Source organism: Hylobates moloch, unplaced genomic scaffold (genome assembly GCF_009828535.3).
Source record: "Hylobates moloch isolate HMO894 unplaced genomic scaffold, HMol_V3 SCAFFOLD_6, whole genome shotgun sequence".
Taxonomy (NCBI): domain Eukaryota; kingdom Metazoa; phylum Chordata; class Mammalia; order Primates; family Hylobatidae; genus Hylobates; species Hylobates moloch.
The window spans coordinates 64,483,966-64,504,569 of NW_026652281.1; the positions used below are offsets into that span (position 1 = coordinate 64,483,966).

The 20,604-nt window shown below is 36.5% G+C and overlaps 1 protein-coding gene across 3 annotated transcripts in view; it reads right to left on the reverse strand.

Moving 5' to 3' along the window:
* VCAN (versican) overlaps positions 1–20,604 on the reverse strand; it is a 109,975-nt gene that overhangs the window by 81,658 nt on the left and 7,713 nt on the right. For all 3 annotated transcript variants that reach the window (XM_032156909.2, XM_032156910.2, XM_032156911.2), the window contains exons 2-5: positions 16,412–16,487; positions 9,385–9,759; positions 6,139–6,313; positions 5,928–6,055 (exon numbers count right to left, since the gene is read on the reverse strand). In XM_032156909.2, the coding sequence (XP_032012800.1) occupies positions 5,928–6,055; positions 6,139–6,313; positions 9,385–9,759; positions 16,412–16,481 (748 nt within the window). In that variant the 5' untranslated portion in view covers positions 16,482–16,487. The remainder of the gene's footprint in view (positions 1–5,927; positions 6,056–6,138; positions 6,314–9,384; positions 9,760–16,411; positions 16,488–20,604) is intronic.

The following is a 20,604-nucleotide window of genomic DNA, read 5'->3' on the forward strand; positions in this document are numbered from 1 at the left end:
GTTGTTTTTGGTTCTAGATGAGGCACAAGAATGATATGGAGGCATTAGGTAAGTCACAGAGGTGACAAAGCCATCCTGGACTTTGACACCAGGAAACAGTAAAAATAATAACCTATAATTGATGAATAGGTATTAATACAAGAAAAGCAATCCCAGAGAGGACAGTTTGCTGGGAAGGAGTGGAAGGCAAGGAAAATAAATTATCCTGAGAGGCCAGAAAGGATTATCTCTGGGAAGGAGTAATTTCTAAGAGACATCAAAGAAAAGAGTGAGAGGAGAAATACAAAGGGGAAAAAATAGTACCATGGTGATTAAATAATGGTAAAAAGTAGATCTTTTTGAATTTGGTAAATAAAGCAAAGCATTTTTTCAAGTGTTATAGAAAATGGAAAGGTAGTGGTGGAAGGCAGTTTCCAGAAGAGACAAAGGTTGGAAAAATACTATAATTACCACCAACTATTTATTGGATAACTATTATGTGAATGTGATTGGAACAGGCTCTTGATTGCAGTTGGGAAAGATATAGAAGTTTATGGTCTTATCTCTACTAGGAGCTTACAATAATTTGCTGAAATAAAACAAACATGTAACATTTTATATGTTATGAACACAAAGAAACCAGAAAACAATTAAGCAATAAATCACATGGAACTAACTCTAAGTAAAGTAGAAGTTCAGAGTCAAGAAATTTCAGTGTGAGCTGCAATAGCCAAAACGGGAATCCTGGAAGCAGTAAGTCTTCAAGCACAGGCGAAATCACAATGTAGAAGAGATGAGGGGTGTGTATTCCCTGAGAGGAACAGAGCAGGCTTGCAAGCAGGAGCAAGCAAAGGGTCTGTGGAGGGCGAGATGCACGTGTGGGGTCACATTGAAGAGTGTGGGAACAAAGGGTGAATAGATTGCAGTAGAGCAGGTCTAGGTTTTGAAGACCAGGCAGAGTATGCGCTTGTGGATGAAGCCAACAAAACCAACACACAACGTTAAGTAGGAGAATTACATGGCAAGGGTATTTCAGTGTTTTGATGGTAGTAAAACAGATCCCCTGAAGGACTCTTAAAGTGATGGGGACTACTTGTGACAACCAAAACCAAAAATGAAACTCAAAAGTGATTCACAAACTAGAAATATGGGTATGAAATTCAGGAAAGAATTCGGGAGCTAAACATGAAATTAACACCTTCATTGTTCACGTATTTGTTCTTTTGGTATTCTTTCATTCCCCATATGTCCCACAAGACCTTTGGCTTACAAGTTATGTATAAGAGAACAAAAATGAAATTAAACAAACTAATAAGAAAATTAAAGCAATGAAAAAATCAGGAAGCAGGTATGATACTGATGGAGGCTGGAGAAGTGTGAAACTATCCAGAAAGCAATTGTAAAACTCGGTGAGTAGGGAGGCATTAATGGTTTAGAAGTTAATTCATTAATTCACTCATTTATTCAACTCTACCTATGGAGTACCTACTATATGCTAAGGACATATTGGGCATAGAAAAATGAATTTGTATGTTTCCTTCTTTCCCCAAATCCATAGCTTAGTAGGACAGAAAGAAGTATAAGCAAATATTTCACAAGAGGGTAATTATAGTCATACATTCAAGGTTCAGAGATGGTAAAGATGAGAAGAATCAACTAGGTCTTCAGGAGGGAATATGAGATGAAAGAGAGTGCCCACAGTATAGGCCTGTCAAAGTGCTGGGAAGCTTGTGTGAAAAAAACAGGGAATTGGAATAGTAGGGTAGTAGTTAACCCAGGCAAAGTAAATACCAAAAGGCAGGGCTACATAGAAAATGCAGGCCATAAGAGGATAGGCCTATGCCACAGGGGAAAGAAGCTCCTGAACCAACCATTTGTCAGGTCTGGGGACAAGACTGGAAGTATTGACTCATTTGCAAGGTAACTAAGTGGGTCAACAATGAAAGAAGGTAGTAGGACCTCATCTGCAATCCTCCAATTTATCTGTGGGATAAATTAAATGCCTAAAAAAGAAACTTATTTTTTAAAGTACCTGCTACCATCAGGAAACCAAATAAATAGTCAGTCTATTAATTTCGTTCTTAAATAATTCCGATCTTTTACCTAATTTTTTGAGCCATTTAATCATCTCAACTCCACCTTAAAACCCTCCCAATGTTTTCCAGATCTGTCTTACTGGGAAACAAAGATTAAAATTCCTAATAAGGATTATTTTGTGGATCTTAATTTCTAGATTCCCATTTTAAAATTTTAATTCCATTAATTTCTTAATAATAGCATTCTATTACTGATTTAATCATGTCTAATAAGCCATCATAATTTCCAGACCATTTCTAAGAACACGAGCTGATACTGAAATGTTTACTAGTGAATATAGCTAGTATAATTACTCTTTAAAACTTAATAGGTTATTTTGAAAAGCAGAATTGAATATTCATTGAATATGCATAACTGTTATAATCACCACCTTAGAAAAAGAACCCTACTAGATTTTTCTCCCAAAACTGGCAGGATTTAATTTAGTGCAATTATTTAAATTTTATAGAGAAACACATATGTCAGGAAAATATGACATTATAAAACAAGAAAGGAGAAAAAAACAGGTCAACATTCTGTCAACTATTTATCTTTCACAATAAATAATTAAATTAAAACAGAAAATTAATTGCCTTTTTGAGCAAGTTTTCATTTTATACTTAATTGGATTTTTCATCAGACCATCTGGAATATATGGCTTCTGATCTAAATTAATCACACCTTGGTTCATAGCTCCTGTGTGTGTGTTCCATCACATGATTCTGAATACATCAAATCTTTTACTGTCCCCACCATTTCTCATACACACACACTTGACTCCCCCAAATACAATAAAATATAGGTGAGAATTATTTGACTCATGAATTTAGCAATGCCTCTTATGAGGAATCTTGACTCACCTTCAAATAATCTTTTATCAATGTGGCAACTGAAATACTAGATGTAATTTTATGTAGTCAACTTTCCACAAGAATTTTTCATTAATTCACACATTAGCCAATGGTCTGTACTTCAAAAGGGAAGACATATACTTCAGTTAAGAAATGAGAGAAGCCTTACAAGAATGATTTTGTGATCTTCCTCTTACCTCATCAGCCATAAAAGTTACCTTTCACCCCCATTCCCACTCACTTTCAAGCCAAGAAAGAAAAGAACAGTGTCCAAAGATTTGATACTTAGTCCAAGAACCAATAAACAAGGAGGAAAAAAATGTCAGGAACGATGTTATTGTAAACACGCTGAATATCCTCCAGAACTGTCAAGTTTCTTCTATGAAAGAAACAAATGCCTTATTACTTTGCTGACACAAATTTCAGCCAGTGCTTGAATTAATATTTGAACCGACTCTTATATTTCTCTTCCAATTTTTACATATTAAAACAAAAAGATTAAAATTCTGTTGATTTGGTATAAAGACCCTAAGTAAAGTTGTGCTATATTCCACATTACAAGTTTTCAGTCACCAAGTATGTAGATTTATCCAAAATAACTTTATAAAATACAGTTGGGTTACATTGGGACACAAACTGGCTTCCTCAGAAGTGATTGTATTTATGGAAGTGGGAGAGGACGTCTATAAGACTAGTAAATCCCTCATCATGGGAGATATGCATACATCCTCAGAGCTCCTCTTCTGACAGGGTCCAGTTCCTGAACACTGGTTATGATACTATGAGCAGATTCTGGGGAGCCATCGTTCAATGAAGACAGTGTGGCTAGGAAATCCCTGGAAGGACTCCCACCACCAAGACTTGTCAAAAGTTCTTCAAACAGTACTTGCAGAGGCCCTGAAATTTCTGGGACTTCTATAAAATCCCTCTCTGGGCTTGAAAAAATAATTTTGAATTTGGGCAGTCTAGAGCCTTAAAGAGCTAAGAGCTGATAGTACCTCTATCAGAGTAAACTGAAAAACAAACACACGGCGGGTCTCTAGGGCTCTCCGGCTGGTGGCTTCATGGGTACATAAGCCTGTCTTTCCACCAAGGAATCTGGCTTGGGATGCTTATTCATATTTGAATCAGGCCATGACAGCCCACTATTTAAATAATATTTGGTAAAGATCTTTTAGGTTAATTAGATCTTACATATACTTTTGCAAAAGCTACCTCTGGATCATTTCTAGTATTACTAGCATTTCAGGTATTGTTTATAACTATCACCCTTGTAGATATTACACTAAATTAAAACAATAGTGATAGAAATTCCCACCTTACCAAAATAGCAATAACCCAATTTATTTCCTAGTTTATTTAATCAGATTCTCTATACCAACCATCTTCTATTCTATTTTTTTAAATCAATTAAAATAAAGGCAAGAGAAAAGCTCTAATTTTATATATTTCAACCATAGCTTGGATGTTATGTTTTCCCTTTTCCTATATACAAAAATAAAATTTGCTCACATCTGCACTTTTGGTTTAGAAAATACATCTGGCGATCTTCAGTGATAGTGAAAATAAGAATGCTAAGATACTAGAGAACCACACCTAAGCACCCTTTTTGAAAGCAGGCCTTCCGATGCAAATTTAGTCAAGGGATTAGGAAAATATAAGCTGCTTATATGCTAGCTTTCAGGCTCTAAGTTTGCTTATTCAATTCGCAGAATCAGGGAATCACAGAATTTTAATGTTGAAAGAGACCATAGAAATTATCTAGTCCGGCCTCCTCATTTTAAACATAAGAAAATTCAGATCATTCTTTTTATATGCACCTAGTCAAAATTAAAAGTATAATTTAATTTAACACTATTATCTATGCCTTTAAGATTCTAATAATAGCTGTTAATACAAATGAAAATCCATTTCAAAAGTTGTAGAAACTTCTATTCCATGTACCTTAATTTTACTTACATTTATGTATTTGTTGAGACAAGGTCTCGCTCTGTCACCCAGGCTGGAGTGCAGTGGCGCAATCTCCTGGGCTCGCTACAGCCTCCACGTCCTGGCTCAAGTAATCCTCCCACCTCAGCACCCCCCACCCCCACACTTCTCCCACTCCCTGAGTAACTGTGACTACAGGCACATGCCACGACATCTAGCTAAGTTTTGGCATTATGTAGAGACATGGTTTCACCACGTTACCCAGGCTGGTCTGAAACTCCTGAACTGAAGCTATCTTCCCACCTAGCTCTCCCAAAGTGCTGGGATTGCAGGCGTGAGCCACTGTGCCCACCTCCCTGTGCCTTTATAATAAAGCTGCACCATGCTCTTTAGATAATGTCGGTACTATTGAACTCAAATTTGTCTTTAAGAATCTCTAACTCAGGCAAAGGAGAAATGACAGTGCCAAAATCAGACTGTAAGCAACTTAAAATGACAGGCTATACCTTAACTGACTTCATATCTCTAACAACTAGCAGAGTACCTATAAAAACCACAGTAGGTGATTTTTAATGTGTTAACTGGTTTAATGTATTGGTTGGTTGAATGAAGGAAGGATTGCTCTGAATATTAGTGTAACAAAATAAACAGGAAGTGAAACTCGAAAATTCCTGCTGGGCTAGTTTATGGAGTTATTTAGTTAGCTCTGGGTGTTTATCAGTACTTGGATTCACAGTGGATTGTCATCACATGATTTTTATCTTACGCTCTTACCAGAATAGGTACCACCCTTACAGCTTTCTATTCTCAATGCTCTAAAAGTGTATTGGAAACAGTCCAAGAGCAGCATGACTGTAAGAAAACCTGCCATTAACTGAAGACATTTCTAACCTGCATAATCATTTACACACTCCTCCTTCCCTTTCCACTTTAATTTCGGCTTATTTTACCACAAAATCATACAGTCGTATAAACAAAATGCCACCGTTTGGAATCCAAACAAGCACAAAGACTTGCTCTATTCCAATGCACTTCTGGTCTTCCCTCAATTTTCTCAGTTCATGCGGAGATATAGAAACTCAAACATCTTACCATCCAGATGATCCACATAACAATACACATCGTAAGTTTCCTGGGGAGAACGGAATCCATAGGTCCTGACTCCCGCCTTTCCCATCTTATCTCCATAACAGCCTACTCGGGGAGCCCGGATGGGATATCTGGGGAAATAAATGGCTAGTTAGTGGCACTTTCTTCTCACTCTCAAGTTAATAATGAAGCCTGTGGCCCCCAGACCTCTTACCTGACAGTCTGATCAGACAACCAGCCTGCGTCACACTGCTCAAATCCATCTTCATAGGCGGCAAAGAGCTGCTCTGGAGTTGCTATGACTGCCCCAACGTCCAAACAAGCCTTCTGAGCAGCCTCAAAATTCAGTGTGTACCTGCTGGTTGCCGCCCTATAGTGAAACACAACCCCTGCAAAGACAATAGCAAACAATTGCCAGCCTGTTCAAACCTCCCACTGCCCTGTGCAAAATTTCTCGTTGGAGCAATGTATCAACTTAGTTGGATACATAGTAATAATATCATAATAATTATTTACTTTTACTTTATACGGCATTATGCAAAATCATGTTGATTTGAGGGACCCCAAAAATGCCATTCATCTAGACATCCCGTTCTGCTCCACCAGAAAATTTCCTAGTGGATCTCCTAGATCAAGGAAGAGATTTAAGTCACTGAATCCCAATAGTTGTCCTGATTGCAGGCAGTATTCAGGCAATCATGGGAACACCAGATACCTAAAGGGAGTAGATTCTGCAGAAGATACAAAGACCTAAGGGGACCACAGATCAACTTCTACTTCAGAACTTTATCCAGGGTCAACCCAATATTTATGCATGAAACACTCACCTGTCTCATAAAAATATTCACTAACACTACTTCCTCCAAATATAAAACAATGAGATATTTACCTTCAGAGACAATGTACTAGAGTGGAAAAGACACTGGACTATTTATGAGTGAGAAGACTTGTTCCAATCCCTAATGTACTCCTTACTTTTATACAAGTCAGTTTCTGTGAGCTTTAATTTCCTGTCCCATAAGGTGGAACTAAAAATACGTATGTTACTTGATTAGTGTGAAGGTCAAATTAGGTAAAGGATTTTAAAATGTTGAGTAGACCACCATGTACCATTCAAATGTTTATCATATTCTTTACCTGACCAGCATAACGTAGGGTCTCTGCTATAACAGATAACATGTATAATTTTTATCCAAAGAAAGCCTGAAATAAATTCTCAAATTCTTCCTAGTAGAAGCTCCTGATACTTGCCTCAAATTCCACTTTGTTGCATTTTAGGGGTTGTATAAACTAGTGGTTTTGAACTGTGCTCCAGGGCTCAAGAAATTTTCAAAGGGATGAGGATAGAGCAAGCAAGGGGGTGGAGCTCTGGATCCTCTCTTGCCATGTCAACAAGAGTCTCTCCATTTTTAGCTGGAGTAAATATGATGACTCATTTCTGCAAGACATCACAGTGGATCAAACTAATGTGCTAGAGAAGTCACTGAAAAATAGAAATTGAGGCAACTGGGTCTTATGAATGAGATTTTATTAAGAGTCATCCCATTTAAGAACACTTTTTATTGTTGTTATCTGGAATAAACTGTGGTTTCCAAGATACGTGCCACTCTTCTTATCCCTAGTAATTTCCTGGGATTGACAACAGTTTATCTTCTGCAGCCTGACTTCTAGCTATAAGACTGTCTCCCATGTGTTTATCCTTAGATCGTCTCTGTCTTCCAGAGTTATATTACTGTAGTAATATAACTATAGGGGAAAAGACTACCCATCTCATAGATAAGTACCTCAGATCAGTGCCAACACAAAAAGACCTGCACAGGCACCAAGTAGATGCAATGACAACTAGCATTCATTTTCTCATTTCTGATATTTTATGACTCAAATAAGAGATTTTGCCAAAAAAAAAAAATCCAATGCCAATTTGTACCTTTATAGAACCTCTCTAAAATTGCCAGAAAATATATATGGTGCTATCTGGTGAATATAAGAGATAGCTGAAAATGATCTCTAAGGCTTAAGCAAGAATTTGAATAGATCTAGATTAGTTTAATGTTGATCAAAGCTTCAAATAGTCTTCTTGGTAATTAAAAATCTTCCATGTGCACTGAAGATTGGCAGTAAAGGGGCACAAAGAGGCCTCCTCGACCAAGGCAGGGAACTTCAGTCTGTATAAGTATCTGCAGTTGCTGGAATAATTTGAAGACCCCATGGAGCTAAGGAGATTAAGTGGAGGATTTTCATTGTTTCAGAGGGGCAAGGGGCAAATCCATTGCTAATTCTTTAATGATGAAAAATTGTAAGAGGTTGTTAAACTCCTTTGGGGATTTTAAAAAGTGATATATAAACAGAAGAGAGAGACAGAGAGAGAAATCACAGTAGTGAGGCTAACGAAAATAATGATAAAAAGGTTAGAAGAACCCAGGATACTTAGTGGATGCCTAGACAACATAAAAATAGATTTATAGAAGGAGGCAATGGAATTTGAATATAAAAGGGTATTCAGAAAGTTAATGTGTTGCATCTGAAATTCAAAGTATTTCCTTTTGGCTATACAAGAAAGACTTTTAATAAAACCCTCTGTATATATTTCTGAAAGGTAAATATTTTATAGGGAAATGGAGGATTGGAGGAAAATCTGTTCCATCATGTCTGGGTATTAGAATTTTGCTTAATAACTTGCCAAAATATTACGCTTCCAAGAGCTATGGCATTATGTGTGTACCCAATTAAAGCAATTTTTCTTTGCTTTGTCTCCTAACTTAAATTCAAATGACATATAAACCACCCCTGAAAAGAGGGTGAAACTAAAATGTCTCACTGCAATACTTAATGGATAACAACTAGGATATTAATCTTTAAAAATATACCAAATTTCTGTTTGATCAAATTCAAATATTTATTAAGTCTTGGCCTTTTTAAGACTCTGATATGTACCATGGTTTTTATTAAATACCTTATTTCTTCAATGTAAGTTAAGATAGAATTTCCTAAAAGCAAACTCAAATATTTTAATAATCATATTAAGAGAAAAAAAAGGGGGAAAGGCTTTTCATGTATATATGTATACGTATGTGTGTATACGCATGCACATGTGCATACACACACGTAATAATTTTTAAAATGTAGATTCACCTTCAGAGTCTTGAAAAAGAATCACTGATAAGACTCAACACTGAAGTAATGATTATTAAATTATGTGTCATGCCTTGAGGTATTTGTTATTTTCAGTATACAATACTTTCCTCCATGGAATCAATGAAGTGGCTGCCAAAAATGCACCTGCTTTGACCTTTGAATGAGTACCAGTTCATTTTTGGTGAAAGACATGGACTATTGAATTGACGGGTGTTTTTCCGCTCATCCAAACCCCAAACAACAGTTACTTCTGAGTGCTATTTCTCAATGCTTCTGAACCAGGTGTCATGTTATACTATCTTCTTGCAGATAATAAAAGCCTTACCATCCACAGCCAGTGACACCGTGTCTTGTGTGTCTTCAATCCCGTACATGACATCACAGCGGTAGAGACCCGCATCACTTGCCAGCAGCTTGACCACGGCGAGGGAGGCATCGCCCACGGCCTCGGGATGTGTGGGCACAGACACTCTCCCTTTGTAGTCCTGACCGATCTTGATATTTCCATTTTGGGCCACAAGGACAGTAGTCTCTTTCAAATCTTTTCCATTTTTGTCCACTTCAATCTTAGACCATTTGATGCGGAGAAATTCACTGGTGTTGTAACTGGGTGGCAAAGTAGGCATCGTTGAAAAATGACAAGGTAGGCTGACTTTTCCAGAGAGGGAGCCCCTCACCGGTGGGCTTTTTCCCACTTTGACTAGAGGAAAGAGAAAATACCAAATTAAAATCTTAAAAAACCCAAACTTAATCTATTCAATATGTGAATGAATAAGCAGCCTTTATAATAGTTTGGTTACATCTTCAACATGTGAAATAATTAGAATGACTTTACATAAAGAGAATAGTATACAATTTCGATGATGTTTTACAACAACAGGGATTAATAATGCTCATTTCTATATATAGAAATGAGGTATCATTCATTTTAAAATATTTTTAACTTAGTGTTTAACATGAACAAAATAAGCAATAAAAAAAGGCAAGCGTAACAGGTCAAGCAATTAAGGGCAAAGAAGGGCAGACTAGAATCCGTAGGGCAGGTTTAAAGGACTGGACCAACATTAGGAAGAGCAGCTGAAAGATGAAAATTATGTCTACAGGTCAAAAGACAAAAAAATGTTTGTTACAATAACTGCCACATTACCTTAGAGGAAATGAAAACAAAATTCAAAGATGAAGTGAAAATAAAAAAGTGCTTCATAGGACTGGAACCAGGGAAAGTCTAACATTTGAAGGATGCTCTTTGGTCCTGTGTTGGAACCAAAGGCTTTCATAATTATAACAAATCCAGCTACCATCACTTTGCAGTGAGACATTACCTTCAATTATATAATGGCGAAAGGTTGGTTTCTGTTCACCTAACTGTCCTAAAATATTTATCTGCAGAATGTCCTTCTGTTTAAACTCTTAAACTTTTAATGATAAAGAATATACTGACTACAGTTTAACACCATTACATGCAAAATAAATGTTCTTTCACTCTTAGAGGAATCCATCCCTTTCTCTCCCACTCTCCTCTCTATCTTCCAGCCTCTATTAGGCTAGACAATATGTTAGTAGTAACAGAAGTTGTTGATAATGCACAAACAATGCTCACTTCATGAAAATATGGTCAACAAGTTAATAGTAGCCTCTAGGTGAAATGAAATAATGATTGTTTAACCAACGAACTGATGTATATCTAACACTCTGCTAGTGGTCAAACATATTGGAAACACACATCTCAACATGGGCATGCATTGGAAATGATATCACTCTCAATGTAAACACTGTGGATTCTCAATGTAAACACAGTTGGAGAAAAGCATTTTGAAAATTGCAAGAAGATACTATGGAGATATTACATCCTTTAAGAAAAAAATACTCTTTCTTGCTGAAGATTAAAATTTTAACCTAAAAAAAGATTGGCCTATAAATTTTTTCATGTGATGCAAATAAATCCAAAATAATTAATATAGTATCATATTTAATGTACTTACAATATAAATCACTAATTTATTTCAAATATATAATAACCATTGCTGTCGTGCATTTGTTTATTATTTTATTAATCTACATGCAGCTTATCCAAGGCAGACTTAAGGCACTTAATGAAATTAAATAAAAACAAAGTGAAGTGTGCTATTAGCTATACTAAATTATCCTTCGAAATATTGCTAAGACCATTATCATTTTGGAATAAAATTGCAAGGAAATAATTCCACTTTTAATGGCCTCCTTGGCTTACAAAGTAACTTAGCTTAGCCTTAAAGTAAAACTGGTCCAATTCCCTACTAAGGATTCTGCACTGAGAGGAAGGATAAGCTCCCAGATGGCTGGTGAGAGACCTGAGTCAGAACACATGTCTCCTGACACCTAATCAAGGAATCTTTTAGCTCTGGTGTGCTTCCTCTCCCCCTAAATTAAGCAAAAGACGTGTTCATTTCAGTTCCTTTTCAAAGTCTAGGTGCATCCTATTTCTATAAGTATTTAATTACTATCTGAACTGAAATATTTTAGTAATTTCATGATCTTTTTAATAAATCTATAAGGTTCACAGAAGACTCTCTGAAAGCACCTTCTACCTATTTCACATTCCTTTAATTTGGACCTAATTAGGGAGATGATGATAACACAAAGATATTGTTCTGAGAAGAGAAAGGGTGAGAATTTTGTGATCTAAAAATCTCCAAATTTATATTCATCATATGTTCTAGAAAATCTCATCTTTCTTCCTGAAGAATTATTTAGATGACTAACTTTGCCACAAATAAAGTACTATTTTTAAATGCAAAAATAAACAGCTTTATCATCAACTTCAATTCTGGTATGAATTTTGAAACTCTTTATCATGTCTTTTAAAATTAGTTTAAAATATGTCTTCCAATTCTTCAATATTTCTTACTAAATTATATTTCTCTTCACAATTTTAAGTATATAGGGACAGACATGAGATTCAACCCAATGTACCCAATAGGGAGGTTTCTGAAACATACAGCTTTGCTAAACAGCTGTGCTGTAAAGAAAAGGTATGTTGGAACAAAATAACATTAAAAAGCAATTTCCCAAGGGCTGTTTATTGTTCTAGATGTTTATATATATAAGAAAATTAAAAGCTTTGGTTGGATATAAATAATATATTCATGTGAATACAAACTTAACAAGATTAACAAAAAGCTGTGTGGTCAAATCTTTTGTGTATTAAATCTTCGGTCTTAATGCACTGGGTCACAAAAACGAAATTCACTAAATCTAAATATTTTAAGAAAGAAATTCAGTAGTTCAGAGTATAACGTTTATAGAGTATGCATGTTTAAAAGAAATCTGCTACCTACAGGAATTTGTCTGAAATGCTGACAATTCAAGTAATAAAAATGAATCCTAACAAAACATTGGCTGTTACCAGATGGTTTGTGGTCCAAATGAGTACAGTAAGGGAGAAATCACTAAATAATGAATAACCAATTACCCCTCATTCTCTGTCAGCAGATTCCTTAGAGTAAAGATGATGTAAATTCCATCTGCACAATTTGAGCAAACACACACACACAGACCTTGGCCAAATAAATGTCAAATTGAAAATATGGGAATTTATCACTCTTTCAAGTGACAAATATCACTATCTAGTTCATTCACTTATCCAGGACTGTGCATGACTCCTTTTCCTACTATAAGGGGAACATCAAAATAACTAGGCCAATGGTAGATAATCAACGATTAGGACAGTTTATAAGATAATATAATGTCTATTGTTAAAGGAAGTGGTTCTTCCTGGGTTAAAATAAAGCCCATAACAATAGACAAGGTGTTCATTTATGTTAGTCGTTGACCTCATCAGTGACTGGGAATAAACAGAAAAAACCTTTTTTTTTTTTTTTTTTGAGACGGAGTCTTGCTCTGTCGCCCAGGCTGGAGTGCAGTGGTGCAATCTCGGCTCACTGCAAGCTCCGCCTCCCGGGTTCACGCCATTCTCCTGCCTCAGCCTCTCTGAGTAGCTGGGACTACAGGCGCCCGCCACCACGCCCAGCTAATTTTTTTTGTATTTTTAGTAGAGACGGGGTTTCACTGTGGTCTCGATCTCCTGACCTCCTGATCCGCCCACCTCGGCCCCCCAAAGTGCTGGGATTAGAAGCGTGAGCCACTGCGCCTGGCCAACAGAAAAAACCTTAAGATGAAAGTACTTGTCTTGACTCAACAACAAGTTACTACTGTGTTTTCCACTATAAACCCAGAAAATCTGTTTTATATGGATCGTATATTTGCAACTTTCACCTCTGATATAAAAAAATTCTCCGAAATTAGCCCCAAACTAATGACATCTAATAATAGTGATCATGGATTCACAAAGAATAGGTAAAGACATGCAGAAATTATTCAATGTTGTTGGCTATCAAAATTATTGTCATAAATACTGTAAAGGAGCTACAACGCAAGTTGTTTTTCGTTGCATGAGTTCTTTCTTTAAGTGGAAAGTCTAAATTTCAGCTGACGGATGGTCGCCTACTACTTTCCCTGTAAATTCCCTTCCAATACTGCCCATTCAAATACCACTCCCCTTTTCATATCCCTTTCTCCATCTTCACTGGTTGCTGTTGTCCTTTCCTCTCTGTGACCTTCACCTTCACCTCCCAAAAACTTTGAGGAAGACAACTCCTAGGCTTCACCATCTGATTAGCATGTCTTCATGATCCAATTGGTGGAGCCTAGACTCTAAAAACCATCCAGGTGGTCCACTGTGGCACTTATTTATTTATTCACTCATTTAGTCAACACACAAAATGACTAAGTGCTGTCAGTGTGTCAGGCACTTTGCTAGAAGATGAAAGGCCTTTTTGCAGCTTACGGTAGCCTACTTGGGAAGAAAAACAATAACTTATCCCAAGAGCATGGAAGATGTTATTATATCTGTAACAGCACCGGGGACAAAGGGAACATGGAGGAGGAATTTATTTATTTATTTATTTACTAGTTATTGAGATAGGATCTCACTTTGACATCCAGGCTGGAGTGCAGTGGTGCGATCATGACTCACTGCAGCCTCGACCTCCTGTGATCAACAATTCTCCTGCCTCAGCCTTCCCAGTAGCTGGAACTACAGGCCCAAGCCATCATGCTCAGCTAATTTTTTAAAAATTTTGTAGAGATGGGGTCTCACTGTGTTGCCCAGACTGGTCTTGAACTACTGGGCTCAATCACTCCTCCAACCTTGGCCTCCCAAAGTGCTGGGATTACAGGCGTGATCCACTGCACCCAGCCAAGGAGGAGCTTTTAAATTGGTTAGAAAGGAGAATCCGGAGGTGAAAAGGGGAAAGAGAGCCATCCGAGGAGTCCATTTATCCTTGACTCCTCTCATGTCCTCACTACACACCCCATCCAATCCATCAGTGGGTCTGACTCCTCCATCTCCACATATCCAATTCACTTCTCTTCATCTCTACTGCTACCTGATCTAAACTACCCCCTGCCCCATTTCATGCACAGGCTACTACAATAACCTCCTAAATGATATCTCTGCTGCTACTCTTGCTCTCCTACAATCAAATCTGCATAGATTATCAAAAACTGAATTTTCAAAACATTCATCAACTCATTTCTTTCTTTGCTGAAACCCTTCAATGCTTCCTTACTGCACTTGGAATAAAATCTAGACTTTTTTTTTTTTTTTTTTTTGACATGGAGTTTAGCTCTTGTTGCCCAGGCTAGAGTGCAATGATGCGATCTTGGCTCACCACAACCTCCAACTCCCGGGTTCAAACAATTCTCCTGTCTCAGCCTCCTGAGTAGAAAATCTAGACATTTTAAAGCTTACAATCTTCCATGTAGATAAGAATTATAACATGGTGGTAAAGAGCACACACTCCCATGAATTGGTTCATCTCCAAGCTTTGCTTCTTACTGGGATGGGCCTTCGAGCAAGCTGCTTAGCCTCTCTTGGTACCACAGTTTCCTCAATAGAATACATGGGTAATGGATGTTTCAGTGAGTTAGTGTTAAGCACTTAAAACAGTTCCTGGATCATAGAGGTTCTATTCAAGTTTTGGGTGTTATTATTATTTAGATGAGCTGGTTTCTGCTAATCTCTCTGTTCATGATTCCTACTTTCCCCTTGATCACTGCTCTCCAACTATAGTGACCTTTCTGCTATTCAAACACACGATGTTTCTTCCTAACTTACAGACAGGTCTTGGCTGGCTGGTTCCTCATCATCATTCTCATCTCACTTTAAATGTCACTTTCTCAAGGAGGTCTTATCAACTTCTCCCAACTCAGGCCACTCTCTATGATGTCACTCTGTTTTATGTTCATCAATTTGAAAGTACCTGGATTGTTTGTTTACTTGTTTATTGCTGGTCTCCCATAACTAGAGAAGTAAGTTTAATGAAAGATAGGCCAGTTATGAGTCATCCATGGGTATATTCCCGGACACCCAGAATAACATCTGGCACAAAGAAGGTATTCAAAAAATATCATCAATGGGTGAACAGATGAATGGGTGAGTGGGAAAAATGGACGGCTGGATGGATGGATGGATGGATGGATGGATGAATGAATACATGGATAGATGTTGATAAGCAAACAGATGGAAAGATTTTGGACAGATGAATGGATGGCTGGAGGTATGGAGGGGTGAATACATAGATGATGGATGGATGGATGGGTAATGAATAGATGGATGACTTAAACTTTAGCAAAAGGAATTCATCTGGAAAATCATAAAAGGTGAGTTTGATGCATAATATAAGTGTGAGGAAGAAATGGAATCTGAGTCTGGAGAGGTACACTAGACAGAAGCAGATGAGTGAAACTCTTGGATAGTATCTTTCTTCAAATTCCTTGAATATATTAAATAATAAATTTGGAATTATAGAACCCTCATTGGAAGAGTATAAAATTTCAAATTAAAAAACTAGGGCATATGCATATCCAACTGCTTTTTTAAAAAAGAAAAGGAACTAAGGGCAAAAACATGGCTGTCAGCTTTCTCTTTATCTTCTCAATTCTTTTCAAATTCTAGCCCACTGGGTGTTTAATAGTGTTTCTTTTTTTGCATAGGAAAGTTTTTGAGAAATAGTGTTAGAATTTTAAAATATGCCCAATACCATATATGAGCTTTTTTGCAAAGCCTGAAAGTAATCAGGGAAGTTACTGAAAGCTCACTTGCATCTTTAGCATCCTACTTATTATTTTATTTTGACTTATTTATTTAAAACTAATGTTTTTAGTCCAATAATATTTTAACTGATAGTTTTCAGCACTTAATAGATTTTAAAAATCAATCTTTTATTCCAGTGATTCCATATTGCCATTTTATCCTCCAGCACTTACATTTTTATTTCAGTTAACAACAAAGAAATTGTTAGCACACTCACCTTTATGTAGCGCCTGGGTTACTATAAAGGTTGAACACATCCATAAGATGCTCTTTATATTTATGAACATCTTGGCCTAGAAATGAAGAAAAACACAAAGTAAATCACAAGCATTCAGGTTTAAAGTGGGTCATAAATCACATGCTTTTTGTGCATTGTATGTAATAAAGGTAGTATTAAGCATTAAGTAATAAGAGTAGAAGAAGTAGCTCCTCTTGGATTGTAAAAACAGGAGGAAACTTGTAATAGCAGAAGCTATCTCAATGCTTTAATTATTAGTTTGAATCTCATCCAATGTAGCCATTACCAAAATCATTCCAGAATACAGTTTGGGAACACATAACAATGTGGATGTGTGTGACAACCACAAGTGAGTAGGCTGTAGGAAGAACAATAGAGACCACAGCTCAAGTAACCAGTGGCTAGGAGCTGGCACAAAGAGAAATGGGTGACCACAAAGTCTATTTAGAAACGGAAAGCTGATCATAAATGGAGCAAGAGAAGATGGGGAGCAATAGAGAAAGATGTTGAAAGAAAGACATCTTCATCAAGTGTAAGGTGAGAAGGAACCGATTGGTGGTTATTGCACATAATACCAAAACAGAGAATACGGACTTCGGCAGGCTTTTCAAAGCACAGACTCCATGTAGTTTCTAGCTGGCTAAACAAACAAAATAAATGTATTATAAGGAGGTGTTAATTACAAAAGTAACCAGTTCTTGCCATGAATTTTAAAGCAATACCAACAGTTCTAAAGTCTCAGGAGTAAAGAATGAAAGAAAATACCCTGTACTGAGTCAAGAAACTGCCCTGGCTTTGCCATTTAATTTATTGCATGACTTTGGAAAAGACATTTAACAATCTGGGTCTCAGAATGTTCCCTTCCAGCTCAAATTTCAAGGCAGCTATAATTATGAGGAGGATAAGTACCTGTGTTGGGGAACCATCTAGAAATCAAAGTGCCAACTTCAAAAGAATGGCAAAAGATTATTTGGTTTTCACAGTTGTGCCCTCCTCGGTAGCATTTAGAACTATTCTATAATAGCCACGTGTTTCTCCTTTCTAACACGACTCTGGTTCCATTCTAGTGCCTACCCTCAGCCATATACTTTGGAGGATCCTGGGACAAACCCCAGCCCAAGGGATGATCCTGATATCCTAAGTCAATTATAGAGGTCCCATTCCCTTTTCCAATGATTGGATTTGGAACAGTATATAATATAGTTTTGGCCAGTGAGATGTGAGGGGATCTCTTCCTCCAGTGAAGGATCCCTGGGAAAGAGAGATTCATCCTGAGAAGAGAACAAAGGAAGAGGTGGTCAGTTTTCTTCCCTGGACATTATCATGCTGGAATCTTTCTGCTGGAACTGTTGTAGGGATTTTGCATCCATGAGTAAGTGAGATGCCTCTGGAAATGAAGCTGAGAAAGAATCAGCAAAGGCAAGGCGTAAGTCCTTAAGGATTAGACCTAGAGTGGACCATGCCTTTGAACTTCATTTTATATGAGATTATAAATGTCATTATTGTTTAAACCCAATAAAATCGTGACTTTTTGTTCTTTACAGCTGAAAGCATCCTAACTGGTATATGTTTTTCAGCTGGGACCCTGAATAACTTCCTTGGAAAATAAATTCTATATTATTTAGCAAATCTAGATTGAAAATAAGCAAATGCTGAAATTAGTCATAAATTACAAAACTGATCTTGAACATAAATAGGGCTTGGATTTGTACAGCATTGAATTAATTAAGACCTTTTTTTCTTAATTTTTTTGCATTTGATTTCTTTATATATTTTGAAATAAGAATTAGACCTTTTCAAAACAAAATTTTAAAATTCTATAATTCTAGATACTTTCTGAAGAACATTTTTTAAGCTAATACATTATACATCTTATATTTTCCATCTATAGACCAACTGATAATTCACAATAAAAAACATATGGTTGATAATCCTAAATTAACCCTGACAATTCAGTTTGTTATTTATCCTATAATCACTAGGATCTGCTAATAGACTTTGTTAAACACTAACTGGGAAATGCCATAATGTTTCTATGTTTCTGGATTTCTTATAAGACAGCATAGCAAGCAGGAAGTATACACCACATCTCTATGCTATTACAATATTTCAAGGAAAAATAAAGGTATCAATTGCACAGTCAAAGTAAAAGATTGTATCTTATGATAAAAAAGGTGTTAAAGAAAGTGCATTCCATGAGTATTAGCTGAATCCAAATAAGAAACCTTTCTTTATGGCATGAACCCGGGAGGTGGAGGTTGCACTGAGCTGAGATTGCGCCTGGGCGACAGAGCGAGACTCCATCTCAAAAAAAAAATAAAATAAAATAAAATAAATAAAGATCTTTCTTTAATTATACTTATAAATAATAATTTCCTACTTTCCTTCAGGAAAATTTGTTCTCTATTTTTTATTTTTCTTTTTTTCCAGGAAATCTTTATAAGCCTAATTTTAAAAGTCTGGGCTCCACTGTCAAATAGCCCAGAATGCAAGTTCTGCATGCTCTACTTATATTCTGTGACTTTGGGTAAAATACTATATTTCTCTAAACCTCATTTTCTGTAGCTACTTAGTTGTGAAAATTTGTACTTATTGAAATGATCATAGGAATTGATAAAATAATGTATATAAAATAAACCTCAGAGATATACAATATATCAGTACTCAATATTTATTATTAAAATTACTAATTCAGACTTTCTGCAGATGTTCTAACATAGTTTCATATCACTAAGAGTAAAAAGAATAGTATTTGGGGCTCTTACATTTGAAAATTATAACCTAGGTTACCACTATAGTAGCAATATACACTTTATGCTTGGAATAAATCGTCCTATAACTTATTGCTATATACTTCAAATTGTTATCTGTAAACATGTCTAATCTCATCTGTAGAACAGTAGGCTTCTGGAAGGCAGAGCTAGTACTTTATTCAACTTAATAATTCCCACAGTATTTCTTCAGTGCCAGGTTCAGAGTAGATCCTTGAGGAATGTTTGTAGATCAAATACATGATCAACGCCTCTATTTCTTATGCAGAAACACCTTTGAAACTCAGTGCCAACAATTCCTTAACACCTGAAATACTTCTGAACACTTTTGAATCAGTCCACTTGAAGATTTACTATGACCCAATAATATGATGTTTGTCAATATCTAGAGAGTCAAATCTCATTTAAAAAAGCCAAAGGTGTGACCCAGGAGAGGATCTTCTGCATTTGAGTTTCCTACTCAATTTAAATACTAAAAATTGAACTCTTTGTGCCACACTCAGTCCTTATAAAAGTGTCTTTTGTTGGGGAGAGGAGAATGGTCCTCCATCGATATAGGTATAACAAGTATACGCATCACTTTCCCTAAGATTACCCCTAAGACTAGGTAAGAATACAAGGAGATCAGAGATGCTCTAAATACATTTGAATAAGTTGCATAAATATGTTTGAATAAGTTACTCAATTTAAAAATTAGACTGTTTACACTAAATATCAGATCTCTAACTTCTTTCAAAAAATCAGAAGGTCTAGCAACACCAAGTCTATATTTCAGCTGGCTAATCATGAGTATTAACCAAGCAGCAGTCTCTCCCCTTGAGTCTGTGTGCTCAAGGCCATTACTGCCCCCACTTAGTCTCTTACGCATTTCCACTCCGTGCCTCGCCCCTGTAGTCACCTAAGTTTGCAACTCTTGAATTAAAAGATGATCATTTATTTCTACAGTAAATATATCAGAGGGCTTTATTGACTTTAGCTGCCTCAGAACTACATTTCCCTTCCCTCTTCCTTGGAGTCCAAGGCATTCATTCCACTTCTCTAATTTTCTCAAGGCTATGTCCCTATCCTTGGTCATTAAGTTACATCTTTTGTCTTCTATGTTTGATCTTATTAAATGGAAAGCTTTCAGAAGCCTCTTTCTTTGTTTTTAGCACCACTCCAAATCCCTATTTCCATTCTTCCACTTTTCCATGTCTCTCTTATAAGCACCGTCTACTAGTGATAACAAGTCTGTCTGTATGGAAAGACCTGAGAGATATGAGAGGGAATGCCTATATTTAGCTTTCTACTCCAGTGAAGTCATTGAGAAGAGAAGAAAGTCATTGAGCAATCCAGGTACAGGGTACTGAGACTGTTTAATTGCCTGGGAGACATAAAAGACAAGGCCAATAGAACTCCTAT